Consider the following 20604-nt stretch of genomic DNA (forward strand, 5'->3'; position numbering starts at 1 on the left):
ATATTTCATTCAAACTGTTTAGTGTTGAAAACATTTTTACCAGTAGAGGAAAAACCTTAATTCTTTGAAAGTAGATTTTATCTATGAAAATAGACATGAAATATTTTCAATCATGTTTGATGAATAATCAAGTTAAGATTTTGGTCAAAATTAACACATGACTATGAGGAGACTAATTCTTTTGAGTGACTTACAAATGATCTCTTCAGGCTATTTTCAAAGATGAGTTTCAAAAGAAGTTTTAGCAATGGCAACCTTAATTTTTTTAAAACAGCTATAACTTTGCAGAAGCTACAACTTTGCAAGGTTTCTACTTGGAAGGACAACAGTCATCCTAATGCGTAGTCTCATTTCTGTATAGTACAAGTCTGAAATTACTGAAGAGACAACTACTTAAGATCAGTGAAACTACTTACATCAGTTACCTTCAACCTTTCATTTTTGTAAGGGAAAACGAAAAGCTTTCTAAAATTTTCAGTTAAACATAAAGATCCTTCATATAAGGAGAAAAATACAGCCAACCTACTGAATTTTGTATTTGAGGAATGGAGAATAAACAATTACACAGTTTTGACAGGATCCCACAACAGCAATCAAATAATGATGAGAAGCAGTTACACAGACCTTACAGAAAGAAGTTTGTGCTAACAGAAATATGCAATATATTTTAATTAAATAAATAGCACTGATGTGACCTCAACTTTTTGATATCAATAACTGGTGATATATATGACCATTTATTACATTGATTTGCTGGAGTATTATAACACAAATTTATAAATGGTTTTAAGAAAGTATTATAGAGAAGTTTTACTGACACTTGGAATTTTACATGAAGGGGAAAGAGACATAGCCAACAGCACCCCAATAATAATTTCTTTACACATCTGATATGAGAAACCACAGAAACATTCTTAACTGATACAACATGAATTAGATTCTAAAGGCATTCTTTAAGACATAGAGAAAAAAGAAGCAAACAAAATTCTCAAGTTTACCATTTACAATAACAGTTTATGCAATTTCAACAAGTCCTTACCGAGGCATTCAACAGCACTGTAAGTGCAAAGTTCACTGGGGAATTAAAAGAATGAATAAAATACTCCTTAGAGGGAGTATAAAGTTTATTCAAATATTTTAGAAATAATCAATTAATTACATAAGAATATAGTGAAATCCGTCAAAAACAATGTCAAGTAACTTGTTTTTAAAGTGGCAGTGCAATATAGTAAAGCAATGGCTTTAACGACTAAATGAAAGAATCACAAAGCACCTAGAAATATTTATTGAAGAAATAACACATAAATTTTCATGATTTCTTTTGACCATTTACAATTTCAGTATTTTAGCTCTATTTCATATCATTTTTTGGTAGGTGCTGTTAACATATGAGGTTAAAGTGGTAAGTCTCACAATAAAGTAGCCATCTTCTTTGAATGAATATTTGAATATTTCATCTCTTCATTTCTATGACTATAATCAGCTTTCAGCTGCATGATTCCTTCAGCCTGATTCTCATTTCATGTCTCAATAAATGTGTTTTTGCCTGATAAAGAGAACTGTGCACATATTGATTATATTTATTTTTTTCTTTTTTTTTTTTTGAGATGGAGTTTCACTGTTGTTTCCCCGCTGGAGTAAAATGGCGCAACGTCGGCTCATTGCAACCTCCATCTCCTGGGTTCAAGCAATTCTCCTGCCTCAGCCTCCCAAGTAGCTGGGATTACAGGTATGTGCCACCAACCCTGGCTAATTTTTGTATTTTTACTAGAGACAGGGTTTCACCATGTTGGTCAGGCTGGTCTTGAACTCCTGACCTCAGGTGGTCCACCCACCTCAGCCTCCCAAAGTGCTGGGATTACAGGTGTGAGCCACCATGCCTGGCCTATTTATCTTTTCATACTGGTGTCAGGTCCTTCAAGGCTATGCTTCTGATTGCCCGTACACTTTACTTCTCTTATGAGTATTTCATATTTTATGGGTAGGTAGGGTTCCAACTTAGTATGTTAGATAACTACTGTATAGTAAAAACCAGAAATGAAAATATAATAACCCTTATAACTCCTTACATATAACAAAGACAGAAATATGTCAAAGCAAAAACATTTTAAAAAATCTCAGGAAACAATAACAAGATCCTCTTCCCAAAAATAAATAACAAACATATTAGTAACCACAGCTAAACAAGCACTGTTTAAGAACTCCATTAGACATGAGAAATAGACATTGAAGCCAGGTTTTGACACTTATTCTCCACATCCAGCCAGTTGTCACAGTCTACTAAGTGCTACAGGGTTAACTGCCTCTGGACTGACTGAAATATGGTTGTAATGACACAAGAGAACACTGGTTCAGATCCAGCAATGACTTATGAACTTGCCTATAGATGACAGTAGAAAAAAATAGCTTACTGGACTTAAATCTGCTTCATAAGAGATTTTATCTGCCAGCCTGACCCCTCTTAAAACTTTTTTTTTTCTTTTTTGGTTTGATATACTCAATAGGCACTGGCTTTTGTGATGTGGCTTTCCACACTACTATACAAGTCCAGAATCCCATTTAATAAGATACATGAGCTATCAGTCAATGAACTTTAGGGCTGGATGGATCAAGGAAGTGTTTTTCACTGCCCCCGCTTCCTTATGAACGAGATAACTGACAAGCAGTGAACTACAATAAATTCAAAGACACAACTAACAAAAACTTAGGAAGACCTAGAAGAGAGGTGCCAAATTGCACTACAAATACAAAATAAAACATTTTCATGTTCTTGCTAAATACTTATTAAAAAAATACATATAATGAATAGGCCATTTTACAGTGCTAGTTAAAACTTTGAAGAGCTGTTTCCATCAATATCCTGGCTTCAAATCGATATGTAGAAATATTTTTAATTAAATTTCAATAAATACACCAGAGGGATTTAAATATGATAAAAACAGTAATTTCAATCTGTTTTTACCAACAATATTTTTAATTGGCTCATGATGGGCTTGAACTAATCAATAAACTACAGTCTACAAAAGAGTTTTTGTAAAAATGCATTCATTTCTGATAATAAGTAAATGCAGATTCTGTACAGTCAGAAAAACCAGGATGGTGGCAAATAGCAAAATAGAGAGTTGATAAATCTTGGATCCAAAATCAAATGATCAAAGAAGAGAGTTAAAGATATTTTCAGACTGCCCACATTAGAGTCATGTAATCTGCATCATTCTTTCTCAAGGTCTCTCAGCTGGGCGCCAGACTAACATCAGATCTAAAACCTTGTTCAGTATTTCCTCTGGTTCACCTTTTGATTATGTAACAAATACTTCTTGCAAAAGATGAAAAAATAAAACTGTAAAATCATTTGGATGGCGTTAGCCCAGCTAGGTCTTTTGGTGTCCTAGCAATTCAAACTGAAATTAAAGGTTTCTTATAGCCTATAAGCTTCTGAAAATGCAGCCAAGTGGCACTCAAAAAGACAGAACATTTTTTCTACTTCTGTAAATATAAAAGAAATTGAAAAATCACCACCTAAAAAAAAAAGCAAGACATAAATGCATCAGCACCAAGTAGAAATGATCTTCAAAAGGGGCAAGTCTTTTATGTATCCTTGTGTTAATGAATAGGTACTAATCTCTCCTCTAGGAAAAATCCACTGCCTGAAGTTAACATCTTTAGGCAAAAGAAAGGGCAAAACTCAACAAATTACATTTTGATTCATCCAAATAAAAAGAGAGAGAGAGAGAGATTTCAAGATTTTTGGCACTACTTTAAGCATTTTTCAGGGTAGGTATGGTTTTAAGTTCAACTGTCTTCCTTCCCTACTCCATTTTTTGCAAAAGCAGGAAATATCAAATTTAATTCTATTACTAATAATTCTTCAGGTATCATTCCAAAAGTTGTACTTAGTCACAATACATCAGTTAACGTTTACATAAGACTCTAGTTGTAGTAAAAAGTGTTGAAAGGTGGTCATATCAAAATCTTGGTTTTCTTTTGTACCTATCAGATACGACTAAATTGTTGGTGGCCAGAACTCAAATCACATACAGTCAACCACATTATTGGATCCATGACCTACATCTCGAATTTGGCTAGTTAAACAGGAACACACAGCTACGCCTGCTCCAGCTCTGCAGTGAGACACAGATCCAACAAGCTCCCACCTGAAAAGACAGAGAAGATAAAATGTTATCTTAAAACAAAGCATAATTTACTTTACTCAAAATACTAACCAAAGACAAAAATTCCCTATGTGGGACTGGTTTTGAAGGATAGCAAGCTTCCAGTGGGAGATAAGATATCCCAAAGCATAGTATTAACTACGACTAGCAACATTCTAACACTCTGGAGTAATCTACTATTATACCAGAAGATACTATAAAGCACAGAGACAACATGTAAATTACCTATTCAGCACTGGATCAAATGCTTCTACTGTATTTAAGTATGCATTGCCATTATGACCACCAACTGCAAAGATTTTGCCCATCACTGTTGCAATTCCCACTCCACCTCTGGGGGTAGTAAGTGCTGCCACATAATCCCACTTGTTGCTTCGGGGATCATACCGCTCAACTGAACTCAGAGGAGAATTATCATCAAAACCACCTATGTAAAGAAATATTTTAAAAACAGCATTACATTTCTTAGAAATTAACTATTAAATTTCAATTCAATGGGCTTTACACCCCAATCTTTTAAAATCATTTTAGAATGGTTTAGAGAAAATTTTTTTAAAAAATTCATCCAATACCTGTCTACCACCAACAACTACTATTAGACATTGTCTACAATTCAACGTAAGATTAAGTGACATTTTCCTCAACACTAGGATTAAAGATCTTCTAAGTAGGGAAAAACTGGAGTCCCTGTATCTAAGCAGATAATTTAGAGAAAAAGAAAAAACAAAACAAAACACAAACATTCATAAATTTGTCCTTAGCCATCTAGAGACAAGCAAGACAGTACTGAGATTCCTTCTCTGTGTATTATATCTTAAACAGTAAGAAGGTATAAGAAAGGAATAAACTGAATCATGTGATTCATCCAGATAAAAGTTAAAGTTTTCCAATTGTTTCCCTTAATACTATAATCGCCATCATAATTACAGAGATGGACTATGACTGAATTCTCACCAATTTTTGCCAAAACAACATTTTCCTGCTACATATTCTAGAAGATAGCAGTCCTTTCTATAGCTCATTCTAACAATGTACTTAATCTATTCCTGAGGTTATAGACACAGTTATTTCAATAGTGCTCCTTCCTTTAAAAACAAGTGTGTCTCTTTTTAGACTCCAAGTCTAAATGAATATAATGGCTTTCTTTGGTGACAGCCTAATTTATTGAGAATAGAAAGTGCTGATAGTATGATCAATCTATTTAAAAACAAAGTCAGAGGCTGGGCACGGTGGCTCACGCCTGTAACCCCAGCACTTTGGGAGGCCGAGGCGGGCACATCACGAGGTCAGAAGACGGAGACCATCCTGGCTAAATAAAATGATGAAACCCCGTCTCTACTAAAAATACAAAAAATGAGCCGGGAGTGGTGGTGGGCACCTATTGTCCCAGCTACTCGGGAAGCTGAGGCAGGAGAATGGTGTGAACCCACAGGAGGCGGACCTTTCAGTGAGCTGAGATCACGCCACTGCACTCCAGCCTGGGCGACACAGCAAGACTCCATCTCAAAAAAAACAAAAAAAAACCCACAAAACAAGGTCACAAAAAAAAATTCAAGTCAACTTCTCTAATGGGTTTAATTTTATTAAATCAATTAAAATGAAATTCACCAATTTTATCTGTATTCTTGCCATGAATTCTGACAAATGTATAGTGTCACTGCCATTACAACCATTACATAAAACATTTTTTCATTATAATAAAGGGTTTGGTTTTAATTATTGCTCATGCTAATGTAGAAGATTAAGGGGTTTTTTAAATTTGTTTTTTGTTTTGTTTTGTTTTGAGACAGGGTCTCACTCTGTTGCCCAGACTGGAGTGCAGTAACACAATCACAGCTCACTGCACTGTCAACCTCCTGGGCTCAAGCGATCCTCCCACCTCAGCCTCCCAAGTAGCTGGAACTATATGCACATGCCACCACTCCTGGCTATTTTTTTTTTTATTTTTTTAAAATAGAGATGAGGTCTCACTATGTTGTCCAGTCTGGTTTGAACACCTGCCCTCAAATGATCCTCCTGCCTCCACCTCTCAAAATGCTGGGATTACCCGGGTAATCCCTGCACCTGACCAAGTTTTTGATAGTTATATTTTATATAGTCTTTTTCCATAGTCTTCTTTTTCACTAGTTCCCTATCATTTCCCCAGATAATGCATAAAAACATATTATAATGAAGAATTCAAACCAGGGATAGAAAAAGTAAAATGCAATTAGGATGTTAGACATGCCCACACCTTCAAATTTTTCTTATTCAGATCAGTTGTACCTGTTTTAAGTAGAACTTGAATGACCAAGATTTTTTTAATGTTCAACCTGAATCATTCTTATTTTTACCATGTCTGTTCTAATTATAAGGGTCCAAAAGATTAAAAAAGTAACAGCAACAATGTTATTCCTGTCGACATATAACATATGTCAATGCCTGTGGTAGACAGGGAGCTGTGAGAGGTAGCAATGATGTAACCTAAGAACTTCGGATTCACAGACCCAAGTTCAAATTCCAGCTTTGCCATTTATTTATGCATGTGACCGTGAGTAAATTATTCATTCTCTCTGAGTCTCTTGACTACCTTACAGTTGTGATGATCAGGCAAGATGTAGAGGTAAATTATGTTATTTCCCTTCTTCCTTAATACACATGAGCACTGAAAGATTCAGCATTACTTCTGCTACTTATAGATATTTATATGCATTTTCTTATAAGAAATATGTTAAACACAGCATTCTCTTATAAGAAATATGTTAAGTAACACAATTTACATCAACATATATGAACAAATATGACCTTTGCTAGTGACAACTTCTCTGAATTCATTTCCTCCTCTATAAAGGAAGGTATTACTAATCACAATATAGCTAATCATGTATTGGGGAACTACAAAGTGCCAGACACATTTTGAGATGCTTAACATGTATTATCTCTGATTCTTAAAATGATTCTGAAAGATAGGCATTATTCCCGTTTCATAATCATTTAAAGCTTTGCTACTGGAAGTATGTTGTGTGAACCTGAAACTGCATCACTATAACTTGAGAACTGTTTGAAACACAGAAACTAGGCCCCTCCTTTGAAATATAACAAGATCTCCAGATTATTCATATGCACATTATGATCTGAGAAAGCACTGATCTAATGTTCCTCCCAACTCTGCAATTCAGTAAGTCAAAAAGCAATATAGACCAATTACTGAACACTACAGCCAGGGCAAGTCTTGCAGTCCCCAGGTGGTGCACATTCGCTCCCGCAGCCCCGCCAGGAAGCAATGTGCCTGCAGCCCTGAGACGGATGACCTGGGGACCAGCAGGAGGAGAGTGAGGAAGCGGGGGCCGGTCCCGCCAAGCCCCAGCCAGACAGGACAAGCCCAAGACGCTGCCCTTTTTGCCACTGGGCAGTTGGTCAGTATCCAGAGCAACGAGGCTGCGGCCCTACTCAGGCTCATGGCATGTAACGTGTCCATGGGCTTTGGTGAGAGTTAGAAGCAGCACCTCAACGGAGTTTGGGAAACGTTTTTTATCAAGGTAATTGGTTTGCTGCAGAAGAAAGGAAACATTACACTGTTTACCCACCTCCACACTAAGTCTTCACCTGGATCTAGATGTGTGACATAAGAGATGTGAAGGTTGTCATCCCAGGACAGGATCCATATCAGAGACCGAATCAAGTTCATGGGCTGCTTTAGTGTTCATACACCTGTTCCACCTCTGCCAGGTTTGGAAAACATTTATAAAGAGCCATCTATAGATATGGATGGTTTTATTCATCCAGGTCATGGAGATTTATCTGGGTGGGCCAAATAAGGTGTTCTCCTACTCCAGGCTGTCCTCACTGTTCTGCCCCATCAAGCCAATTTTCATAAGGAAAGAGGAAGCTCGGAGCAACTTACCAATGCAGCTGTGTCCTGGCTAAATCAGAATTGGAATGGCCTTGTCTTTCTGCTCTGGGGCTCTTATGCTAAGAAGGAGGACAGTGCCATGCACAGGAAGCGGCACCATGTGCTGCAGATGGCTCATTCCTCCCCGTGTACAGAGGGTTCTTTGGATGTAGACAATTTTCTAAGACCAATGAGCTCCTGCAGAAGTCTAGCAAGAAGCCCACTGACTAGAAAGAGCTATGATCCTGAGCTGAGGGGTAGCCTGTCTCCATTGGTGGTTATTGAGAAGCTGTTGTTAAAGTATTTGTCACTTACAAAATCAAACTGAAAATTTTCCTATTAATTCTTAAATACTCTGCGCAAGCGGTAAAGCTTCCATAAAGCAGCCATGAACCAAGTTGCCCAGAAATGGCAGCTTTATGTAGCCACACATAGCAAAGGCTATCCTTTGGCCAAATGTCTCTACAACATGGCTTCAGCCTAAAATATGCTGACTTCTCAGAAGACAGATGAGGTCAAATGCTCACTTGGCTCTCCTTATCTCGCTACCCCCCGACCCCTTACCTTTATGGTTAAAGTGGGGAAGATGTATACCTTTTAGGTAGAACCATAGTTTGGTGCCTGCTGGTACTTGGTTTCACCTGGTTAGACTTTCAACTACAAAGTGTTTTAGGGGGTATTTTTGCATAGAAAGGCTCCCTTTTCCCAGCCTGGCAGGCATTCCAGTCTGTGCCAAGTACACTGCCCCCTTGATCTTTCAAGGGGCCTTCAGGTCCTTCCTTGAAGGAAGTATGATGGTTTTGCAAGTTTCTAGAAAACTGGCCCTGAAATTAGGGCTCAATTCTCTGATTGTAGCAGAGGTGAAGACTCCTAAGGAAGAGCCCTTGGTGTTGGTCTTAACAGACAAGGGCCGAGGGATGTGAGCTGAGTCTTGTTATTCTTTGGGCGTTTCGTGGAATAAGCAGTGAAATTTAGACAAGAAAGAATAGAAAAGAGAATCTTCTTTAATGGGGGGAGGTGATTTTCTCCTAGGGTTATCCTGAGTTGGGGTTTTTAAGATAGCACAAACTTGCTACATGCTGTTTTTTATGGACTGAAATCACTTTATAATATTTTTTTCTGCAACACTGGAGAGTTTTAGTTTAAAGAAAAAAAAAATATATATATATAACATATATATATATATATATCCTTCTTTTTCAAGACACAATCTTTATTGAGTCTGTACCTTTATCCTTGATCTTGTTAGCAACGCCATTTTTTTTTTTTTTTTTTTTTTTTTTGCTGTTAGGTGGGTTAAAGCATTAACCCTGCATGGGGTTTGGTAATAAAAGCTTGTTAAAGTAAAAAAAAAAAAAAAAAAAAAAAAAAGCAATATAAACATTGACATGACCTTTATTTATATGAAATACCTAGGCCAGGTGCGGTGGCTCATGCCTGTAATCTCGGCACTTTGGGAGGCCAAGGCAGGCAGATCACTTGAGGTCAGGAGTTCGAGATCCGCTTGGCAAACATGATGAAACCCTGTCTTAACTAAAAATACAAAAATCAGCTGGGCGTGGTGGTACACACTTGTAATCCCAGCTACTCAGAAGGCTAAGGCAGGAGAATCGCTTGAACATGGGAGGCAGAGGTTGCAGTGAGCTGAGATCACACCACTGCACTCCAGCCTGGGTGACAGAGCAAAACTCCATCTCAAAAATAAATAAATAAATACCTACTGGCTTACTTGAAGCATTCAACATAATTTCCCTTGAAATGAGGCTGAGAAAAACAAATCTTAGACCTTTTAAAATTTATTGTAGCAAAGCACATTCTATCTGTGTCCTTCCATTTAAAAACATATACCTTATTTAAATGTAATCTCCTTCTTTAAATAACTTTATTACTCTTAGAAAAATAAGGTTGTACATGTTTTAAACATGAAAGATGAAGATTTAAACAAAAATTATGAATGTGACCTTAACAATTCAGCTAGGCATGGTGGCCCATGCCTGTAATCCCAGCACTCTGGGAGGCCAAGGCAGGAGGATCACTTAAGGCCAGTTGTTCATGACCAGCCTGGGCAACACAGCAAGGACCCATCTCTACAAAAAATAGAAAAAAACTGGCTGGTTGTGATAGCATGGGCCTGTAGTCCTAGCTACTTGAGAGGCTGTGGCAGGAGGATCACGAGCCCAGGATTTCAAGGCTGCAGTGAGCTACGATTGTGCCACTGCACTTCAGCCTGGGCAACAGAAAGACACTGTCTCCCTCTAAAAAAGAAAAAAAAAAAAAAGAATTCAAAAGCATCAGACTGAACACGTACCATTCTTCTCTGTTAATTATAAACAAAAGTTTTATAAGAAAGAATTCAAAAGCCCATTTCAGCACTGATTCTACTTAAGGCTAAATGCAATGTAATTTTTGTTACTCTGTTATATGACACTTGTCATTGTATATACTGATATATTAGAGAAATACCCATTTACTCACCAACTACATATAAGCAACCATGAAGCTTGCTAACTCCATTGCCCGCTCTTCGTTGACCCATTTCTTTAACTTCTATCCACTTATCCAGATGTGGATCGTATCTCTCCACACTAGATAAAGAAGCCATTCCATCATTGCCACCTACTGCATAAACATGGTTCTAAACGAAGAGAGTCAAACAAAACACATTAGATTTTGAATTTACTTATATATTGTTCTAATGGTAAATTAGAAGGTACAAGGCAGTATCTCATGAAATAATATGGTATATAATATCTTCATACTGGTGATGATATATTGGACCTTTCCTTATTTTGGTTATGAATGTGATACAATGTAACTTAATGGCAAGTTGCCATATAACTTACTACTAGAGCAACAGAGCCAACTCCTCCACGGGGAGTATTCATTGGTGCCACTGTACTCCACTGATCAGATTCTATGTCATATCTCTCCACATCATTGAAGCAAGTATTGTCATCTAACCCTCCAATTGCATAAATTGGGCCTCCTAAGGAAGCCAAGGCAATTCCTCGCCTGCAAAGACAATAAAACATACTTTAGCAAATGGGTTTGTTTCCAGGAAAAAAGTCATATAAAATATTGTGCTAATGCAAATCATTTATCATGTTAACCTTCAAACAGTATAGTTTGTTTCCATTATCTTTAGATTTATAAAAGCTTTTGACTAGATGGCTACAGAATTGCCAAACTGTCTATGTGAATACTGCCCCCTAAAGTTGAACAGTGCATAGCCTACACAGGCTACTTTAAACTCAAAACAATAAAATATAACCCAACAAAATAGTATAAAAGAGTCCAAAATACTCAATTAGTGCACACACAGTTGCATAATTGAGAGGTTAATGAGTTGACAGAGAGGTTTTGCAGTGGAGGTCAGAAGCCAATCTCACTTACAAATCCATGCAATTACAGAGCTCATTTTGTTGCAGGGTTTTATTATACCACACGAAAGAATATTAAATTTTATATTACAGGTTGTATGTCACATTCCTTTATTTCTGAAGGGTATTTACTTCTCTTTGAAAGTAAGAGACTTAGCCCATGTTAAAAGCTGATTTATTTAACAGTGATCAGAATTTCTTAAAAATTTCTTAAAAAACACATTGCACCAATCAAAAGTTGAACTATTATCAAACTATTATTTTGTCACTAGCTTGGATAATTTATAAACCTCTACTACCTTATGTCTCATCTGAGACATAGCTGATATTAATGAGTTAATTAATACAAGTAAAGCACTAAGAACAATGTCTGGCCCATATTTAGTGCTATGAAGTATTAGCTTTTACTATTACTGAGAAAGCAGCTGCTTCATTGAGATTCTAACTCTAAATTTACCAGAGAGTATCCAACAAAAGAATTATTAAGGATAATGTTATCATTCACTTTCAGTGTCCTCAACCTCTTTTCTCTTGGGTATAAAGCTATGACTTACCACATACTGTGCTTATAAAAATGTTCAGCTGTGTGAGAACAAGTACATGTGTTCTCTAGAGTGTAAGGATGTTAGGTCAGGGAAATAAAGTAAGTATGCCTAATAATTGTCCCTCCCCTCAAACAACAAAAGCAGACAACATCATTGGGGCTTACTTCCTACTCCTCAAAACTGTCTTCGTTTTCATAACATCACACATTTTAGTCCACTCCTATCTGGCTAGTGCTTTTCAGCTTCCTTTATCAGTGCCTTCTTTACTCCATCATTAAATTATAAAGTTCCCTAAGGGTCACTCTATACCTTCTCTCCCTAAGCAATCCCATTCTTTCCACAGATTTGTGATAATTCAGATATATATTTTCAGACATATACCCAATTTCTACCTCAAATCTGTCTTGCTGGTTCTTCAACCTTAACTTTAATCTGAAATGAAACTCACTGCCCACCTCCCTGTGACGGCAGAATTTTAAGATACTCCCCATCCCCCATGACCTTCAGCCCCTGGTGTTACTCTCATGATTATGCTACATTATATGGCAAAACGGAGGTGACCTTGGTGGGCCTAATCTAATCAAACAAACCTTCAAAAGCAGAGAGGTTTCTCCAGCTGGTAGTCAGAAATTCAAAAAACCAGGTGAATGCAGTGTGCCACTATTTGTTTGAAGGTGTGGGGGGGTGACATGTGGAAAGGATCTGACAGTGTCTCGTAGCCAACAGCCAATAAAAATGAGAAACTCAGTCCTATAGCCACAATTCTATCAATAACCTAAATGGCCTTGGAAGTGGCTTCTTCTCCAGTGCCGCCAGATAAAAGCCTAGCCCAACCTCTTGATTCTGGCCTCGTGGGACCCTAAGTAGAAAGCCCAGCAAAATCTGTATCACTTTTGAACTGTGAGCTAATAAATGGGTGCTATTTTAAGCTGCTAAATTGGTGGCAATTTGTTACACAGACACAGAAAATTAATACACCCCCATGACAAAACAAGCAAAAATTTTATCCTGTTCACCATGTTGCTTTCCTAATTCAGAAATCATACTACCTATCCAGTTGCTAAAGGCAGAAACCGAAGAATCATCTTTGCCTCTATCTAATTGTTCTTTCTAATTATCATAAAGTCTTTTTGACTCTACACCTCTGAACTATCTTTCTAATATGTCCTCTATTCTCTATCTCAATTTCTATCAGTATAGTCCAAGCCACCATTATTTCTTTACATCAAGGGATGAAGAATTACAATAACTCTTTTTGGTCTGTCAGACTGTTTTCACTCTGGTCATCCTCAAATCCCTTCTCCATTTTGTATGCAGAAGTTCTCTGAAAAGAGAAATCTGATCCTATAAAATGGCAGATAAAAATCCCAAAGTACTTCTTTAATCCTTATATCTCTGTTATTATGTCGGTTTTTGCCAAAGATTGGATGAAACTTCTCTAGCAAAACAGCAGTTGAATTTCTGTAATCTTTTAAAACATGTCCTGAGCATTTACAATCTGTGTGAAAATAATAGAGCTACAATTATTTTGTCATATTACTTGTTTATAATTTATATACCCCCAAATCATCTTTTTAGTATGCATTTCAATAAATTTTCACATGTGAAATATCGGTTATCTTTATTTTTTTATTTCATCTTTCCACTGAAATGGACACCGATGTTTGTTCAAGCTGTGAGTCTGTTGAAACCCATCATCCTGACAGTATGTCTAAAGATTCACGTACCTATTCAACAAAAAAGTTGTAAATGCCCACCACAAGACATACCAAGTGGTAAAGATACCACTTTGTTTTTTGCTACCAGCAGTAAAAAACATACCAATGTCTCTGCCTCTGTCTAGCTCACATTGTAGTTATCACATAGTATAAATCACTCCCTATTAAAGTATTAAAATGTCATTTGTAGACAGTGGGAGATAACAGTTTAAGACTAGCTTTTTTTTTTTCTAGGATTCTTTCTCACGAGGGGGAAAAAACCTTAAAATGTCTTCACATTTCTTTTCAATCTTTCATATTTTAACACATGAAGCAAAAACTAGTTGAAAATATTGTCATATTATTCAAAAACAGAAAATTAGAGGCAACATATCCCCATGTGTGGTTTAGTTTTTAATTGCTCATTTTGATAACAAGTCATTTTTAACTCTTACAGAATGGTGCTAATTTGCCAACCATATAAGCCACAATGTCTGAGGTATGGTTTTACTAGTTCAGGTTTGTGTCTTTTAATTAAACCGTGGGTGATACATTTATATATATTAAGGTATGTATCATTATATGTCATATATATATATATATATATATATATATATATATATATATATATATCACCTGCAGGTTTTTTGTTTTGAGACAGAGTTTTGCTCTTGTCATCTGGACTGGAGTGCAATGGCGCAATCTCAGCTCACTGCAACCTCTACCTCCTGGGTTCAAGCGATTCTCATGCCTTAGCCTCCCGAACAGCTGGAATTACATGCACTCGCCACCATGCCCAGCTAATTTTGTATTTTTAGTAGAGACACGGTTTTGCCATGTTGACCCGGCTGGTCTCAAACTCCTGACCTCAGGTAACCCGCCCATCTCGGCCTCCTTAAGTGCTGGGATTACAGGCCTGAGCCACTGTGCCCAGGCCACCTGCAGTTTTATTAAAAGAAACTCTTTAGCGATATTGTCAATATTTACTGAGATAGCCCTCTTCTCTCTTCTTGCATTATATTTTCACTCTGACACAGAGGCAGAATTATTCTACTCTCTAGTTTCACATAAATTATTAAGCTCAGTCTTTGAAATCCTCATGCCATTTACAGAACAATAAAGTTGAAAAAGAAAAATAATAGACAATAAAATTTAATCTCCCATTTGGTGCAAAATATATGTGATCTTTCTGACAATACAATTCCAGACACTGGGAGGAATTAGCTTCACTGCTAATATACTGAATCATAAATAAATATTTATTCCTTCCTATGAAAGCAACATACACCTCTTACAATATCTAGTTACTCCTGTAAGTTTTCTTGTCTCCAGATCATAACACTTCAACTATTTTTTGTAGACAACATGGTTTTCAGATGTATTACTAACCTACTAATTTTCTTACATGCATTCCAGATTATCATTCTCACATTTATAACAATCCATTTTTGTGCACCTTCTATATATCTTATTTTCAAATTATAAACACATTAGTGTACTAACAAGTTATGTTCATTATAAAACATCCACCCAAAATAAATTTTTAAAAATGTACAGAGACTCTAATCTTTTATTCTCATACCCCTACTGGTGTTATATATCCTACTTCAACAACACAGCTATAGATACGGAGAGATCAGTGTCAAGAACAATAAAACTACAAACTCCCTTAACCTAAGGCTTCACTTTTTTTAATGTAGGCAACTATATTATATTCACTTTTTTCCTTTCCTTTTATTAAGAGCTGTGTTTCATAATGGTTCAGGTACTTTTCTCCATTTGAAACAAAAACCTGATTTCCCACCATGTTATGTTGTGCTCATGTGATTGAGTTTTTAAAATACCTAAGGCAGGTTTTAACCAGTAACTCTCATTTTAACATTTTTTAGGTTTTTGTCTAGAGTATATGTGGTCTACTTTGTCTTTGGAATCCTAATTTGGTCACATGCCTTAGTGATCTTTCCACCTTAGGATATCTAAAAATTTGGTATTCAAGTCATTAATGAAAGTGTCAAGCAGGTTAGAGTACTAAGTATGTTACTGAAAATCTCCCCTTTAGACTGATACATTAATCAACATATATTCCAGTTTATGTTGATGAGAATATAAATATTAGAACATAAATATGTAAATGAGCACATAAATATGTAAGCAATCACTTAAAATATTACTGCTCATCAGGATAAAAATCAATGAAGAAAAGAGAAATTGAGGACTATTTTCTTAACATGATAAAAATATAGATACCTTAGTCCTAAAGTCAGTATCTTACTTAATAGCGAAACACTAGATACTTTTCTAATAAGATCAGGAACAAGACAAAAACACCTACTGTCTCTGCCACTATTCACCTGTATTAGATTATTAGGCAATACAATTAGACAAGAAAAATCAGTAAGAAGCATAAGGATGTGTGGGGAAGCATAAGGATGTGTGGGGAAAATGACCCAAAAAGTCTACAGATTAATAGTACTGTATCAATGCTAATTTCAATAACCACTATGGCTGTGTAACATGTTAACATTATGGGAAGCCAGGGGCAGGGTAGGTGGCAAGGTTTTGCCATCTCAGCACTGGCATTTGGCATTATCTTTGCCACTGGCATTTGGGCTAGAAGATCCTTGTTGTGCACTGTAGAATCTTTAGCAGCATCTCTGATTTCTTCCCATAGATGCTAGCAGCAATTTTCCCATCTCCAAGCTGTGACAACCAAAAATGTCTCCAGACACTGCCAAGTGTCCCACAGAGGAGGCAAAATCATCTTCAGTTGAGAACCACTGGTACACAGAAACTTTAATATTTTTGCAACTTCTCTGAATAAACTAAAATTATCTCAAAATAAAAAGTTTTAAAAATCAATGCTCATGTATAAGTGAAAACTGTGACTACCATACGGTACTCTAAAACATGACTGCATTTTTAATTCTTAAAAAAAATAAAAGGCGGTAACAAAGTATCACCTTGGACATGCTAACAAAATGTGTTTGAGAAGGTATTTAAAGTTTCTAAAGTAGAAAAAAAAGTTTAAAATAAGGCCTTTAAATTTTAAGAAACCTTATTTCCACCATCAGTTCAAAATAACTTTCCATGCTGATCTACCTCTTTGTGTTCATTGATGCCTTCATCATCCATTTATTAGTGAGAGGATCAAACATCTCCATGCTACCTAAATGTTCATTTCCATCATGTCCACCTACTGCATACACTTTACCTGTCAAATAGAGAAGTATTTTCATTTGACTCCAAATAAATAAATTCATAACATTAATGTTACATATATAAACATTATATAATTAAAATGTCACCATAAGTTAATTTTCAACAATTGTTGTTCTGTTCAACATTATCATCAATGTCATTTCAGTAGTTGAATGAAAAATCAATGTAAGCTTGCACTAAACATGCTGTTCTACATGAAGTTATTTATTAGTAAATGCTCTAATATTTATCGCCCCTTTTAGGTTTCCCAACTTTTTATTACTTGGTAGATGAAATCACTAATCATGCCTTCAAAGAATGCTTAATAAAATGGAAAAACGCTCTTATTAGGTTATATTTTAACATATAAAACTGGTGGCTGAGCACGGTGGATCATGCCTGTAATCCCAGCACTTTGGGAGGCCGAGACGGGTGGATCACCTGAGGTCAGGAGTTCGAGACCAACATGGTGAACGCCTGTCTCTGCTAAAAATACAAAATATTACCCGGGCGCGGTGGTGGAAGCCTGTAATCCCAGTCACTCAGGAGGCTGGGACAGGAGAATTGCTTGAATCCGGGAAGCAGAGGTTGTAGTGAGCTGAGGTCGCGCCACTGCCTTCCAGCCTGGGCAACAAGAGCGAAACTTCATCTCAAAAACAAAAAACAAAAAACAAAACAAAAAATACATATATATAAACTGGTTTGTGTGCGCATGCATGTACACACACACCCACACACACACAACTTCTTTGTTGTTTGGTTTTTCTTTTTGAGACAGGGTCTTGCTCTGTCACCCAGGCTGGAGTGCAGTGGCATTATGACTGCTCAATGCAGCCTCAAACTCCTAGGCTCAAGTGATCCTTCCATCTTGGCCTCCTGAGTAGCTGAGACCACAGGCATGCACTACTACGTCTGGCTAAATTTTTTAATTTTTTTGTAAAGACGAGGTCTCCCTACGTTGCCCAGGCTGGTCTTGAACTCCCAGGCTCAAATGATCCTCCCTCCTCAATCTCCATAAAACTGTTAATATGATCAACTTTTTTCCTAGATGATACAAACAAAAATACACAGAGAAAGACAGGAAAGACTGTGCACCAAAATGTTAACTGTGACTGTTTCTGGCTGTTTGTGTTGCAAGCGGTTTTCATTTTTTATGAAAATGTTTTTATATTGTTAAAAATTCATTTATATTTTTATAATAAAAAAGTGACCTTTTAGAGTTTTCTGACAATTTATCCATGATTCTACAATTAATTCATTTTCAGGAATGAGTATTAAAATAAGATGGGTATTAAAAAAACTGATACGTAATTACAATTTGGGTTCAATAAACATTTTTCCTTGGTTTAGTTTTTTGATAACTATATAACTCAGAATAGTTTAACTCTTTATATCTCTTTTCTCTGATATTCATCTCCACATTATGCGCACTGAGCATCTGTGGCATAAAGCAAGTAAATTATCACTAACCAAGCATTTTATTTAAAAATAATTTACAATTTAGTCATTTTCTTATATAAAAAATAAATTCTCAAAGTTGAAATATTTTTAAAAGAGCATTGTGATCATGTGATATTTCAAAGTGGACCCACCTTCCACAGAGATTACACCCACATGTCGCCTTCGACTATTCATTTCTGGTCCAAAGAACCAACTGTTTTTGTTGATAGAATAGCATTCAATACTGCGAAAAGGGTCACCAGATCCACCTCGACCACCTACACAAAACAGCACACCTAAAGGTAAAGCCACAAAATAGAGATAAATCATAGCTGCCAAATGAAAACAAAATTCAGGTGGAAAAATATTTAGAAAGTCAAAACTTTGGGTAAAAGTAAAAAGACAAAAAAAAAAAAAGTTATTTGGATAGTATTTAATGTTATTATGTTAGTATAAATCTAATAAAATTTTCTTCCTGTCCCTTCATAGAATAGGGTATATCAACTATCTCTGCTTGCTAATATCCCACTACAATATGGTCTATACTCTCATATACCGTCTAAAATTACTCTTGCTAAGGTTGTAACAAAACGAATCGGCCTCTAAGTTAATTTCTTATTGAACACAATTGTAGCACTTGATATGCTGATCATCCCATTTTTTGGGAAACATCTTACTTCCTTGATTTCTATAATATCAGTCTCCTTTTATCTCCAATCATTTATTTCCTTCTATGCTTTCCATGTTCCATCCTTAGCCCATTTCTCACACACTTTTTGTTACAGGAAAAGTTCATCCCTTTGTTTTAGATTCCACCTATATCATAATACCTTCCCATATACATTTCTAAGCCACATCTCCACTTGATGTCCCACAGACACCTTAAACCCAACAAGTTCAAAAGGATCTCCCCTCCTTGCCTACCTAAACAATCTCTTCCTTTCCTGTGGTGTTCTATCTGTTCCTCTCTATTCCCAATGCCACTGGGAACAGTTCATGCTCTCATCAACTATTACCTAACTACTGCAAAATCCTGTCCTCTCTTAATACTAAGCTGTCTTTTTGCATTCAGATTGTCAACATAGTACACTAACGAAAAGGCTCTTTTGATAGCCTTCCATTACCTACACCAGTACTTCTTAAAAACTTCAGTGAATGACACTGAATTGTAAAATGGGCAGGTGCAGTGGCTCATGCCTGTAATCCCAGCATTTTGGGAGGCTGAGGCAGGAGGATCATTTGAGGCCAGGAGTTGGAAACCAGCGTGGGCAACAGAACAAGACCCCCATCTCTACAAAAATTTTTAAATTAGCCAGGTGTGGTGGGGCATGCCTGTAGTCCCAACCCCATGGGAGGCTGAGGCAGGAGGATCACTTGAGCCCATGATTTCGATGCCACAGTGAGCTATGATTGCAACACTGCACTCCAGCCTGAGTGATGGAGCGAGACCCCGTCTCTAAAAAGAAGACAAAAAATGCTTAAAATGGCAGATTTTGTTACATATATTTAACCACAATTTAAAAAAAAAAAAGTGTAGTGTAATGCAGAATCACCTGAAGGGCATAAAACACAGATTGCTGGGCCTGACTTCCAGAGTTTCTAATTCAGTATGTTTGAGATAAGTCCAAGAATTTGCATTTCCTACAAGTTCCCAAGTGAAGGCTGATGCTGCTGGTCCAGGGGCGACCACTTCCTTCACACTTTGAGGAGCAAAGGCTGCCTTACAAGATAAAACCGTATCACAGCATAAAGGTCGTCCAGGATCTAATCCAATCTCCTCCCCTCTTTCTCTCTCTTAAACTTCATGCTCCTGCAACTATGCATGTAGTATACATCTTTGGTGTTCCTATAGCACTTTTGGTAATTAGCATTTATTTAACACATAGTATTAAAATGATCCATTATGCCAACATCTGTTACTAGAGTCTAAGGTAGGTTAAGACTGTGTATTAAGCAATCATGCATGAATAAGGACTAGCACAGTACTTGCCATGTACTAGGCATTCAATAATTGTAAAATGAACTGAACACCCTTACCCTAACTAGCATTCAGAAGAACATTTATTTATTATTCACAACTAAAGCTAAGGTTTACTTTCTCTATAAAACCTTTTCTGACTCTTCCAAGATAAAAATAACTACTGTTTTCTTTGTAAGTCCCATTACACCTTTTGATGATATAAATGCACCTGTTAAGACTTTACTGCATTTATTTACTCAAATGTCTATTTTCCTAGACCAGACAAGTTATTCCAAAATAAGTCTGGCTATATTCTGTATGTGCCTGCATTTCTTACACCT

General features: G+C 36.5%; 1 protein-coding gene and 1 pseudogene across 7 annotated transcripts in view; one reads left to right on the plus strand and one right to left on the minus strand.

Annotated features, from left to right (window-relative positions):
- Nucleotides 1-638: 638 nt before the first annotated feature.
- Nucleotides 639-20604, minus strand: part of KLHL8 (kelch like family member 8) — a 79286-nt gene continuing 59320 nt past the window's right edge. For 2 of the 7 annotated variants that reach the window (XM_015450636.3, XM_005555362.4), the window contains 6 exons: nt 18456-18599; nt 16765-16876; nt 10887-11055; nt 10519-10678; nt 4398-4599; nt 639-4154 (listed from right to left, as the gene is read on the minus strand). In XM_015450636.3, coding sequence (XP_015306122.1) covers nt 4031-4154; nt 4398-4599; nt 10519-10678; nt 10887-11055; nt 16765-16876; nt 18456-18599 — 911 coding nt within the window. In that variant the 3' untranslated portion in view covers nt 639-4030. The remainder of the gene's footprint in view (nt 4155-4397; nt 4600-10518; nt 10679-10886; nt 11056-16764; nt 16877-18455; nt 18600-20604) is intronic. The other 5 variants (XM_005555363.5, XM_045392638.3, XM_074040101.1 and 2 more) reach the window with 3 other exon arrangements.
- Nucleotides 6952-8369, plus strand: LOC107129750 (uracil-DNA glycosylase pseudogene; annotated as a pseudogene).

The sequence above is a fragment of the Macaca fascicularis genome, chromosome 5 (assembly GCF_037993035.2).
Source record: "Macaca fascicularis isolate 582-1 chromosome 5, T2T-MFA8v1.1".
Lineage (NCBI taxonomy): Eukaryota > Metazoa > Chordata > Mammalia > Primates > Cercopithecidae > Macaca > Macaca fascicularis.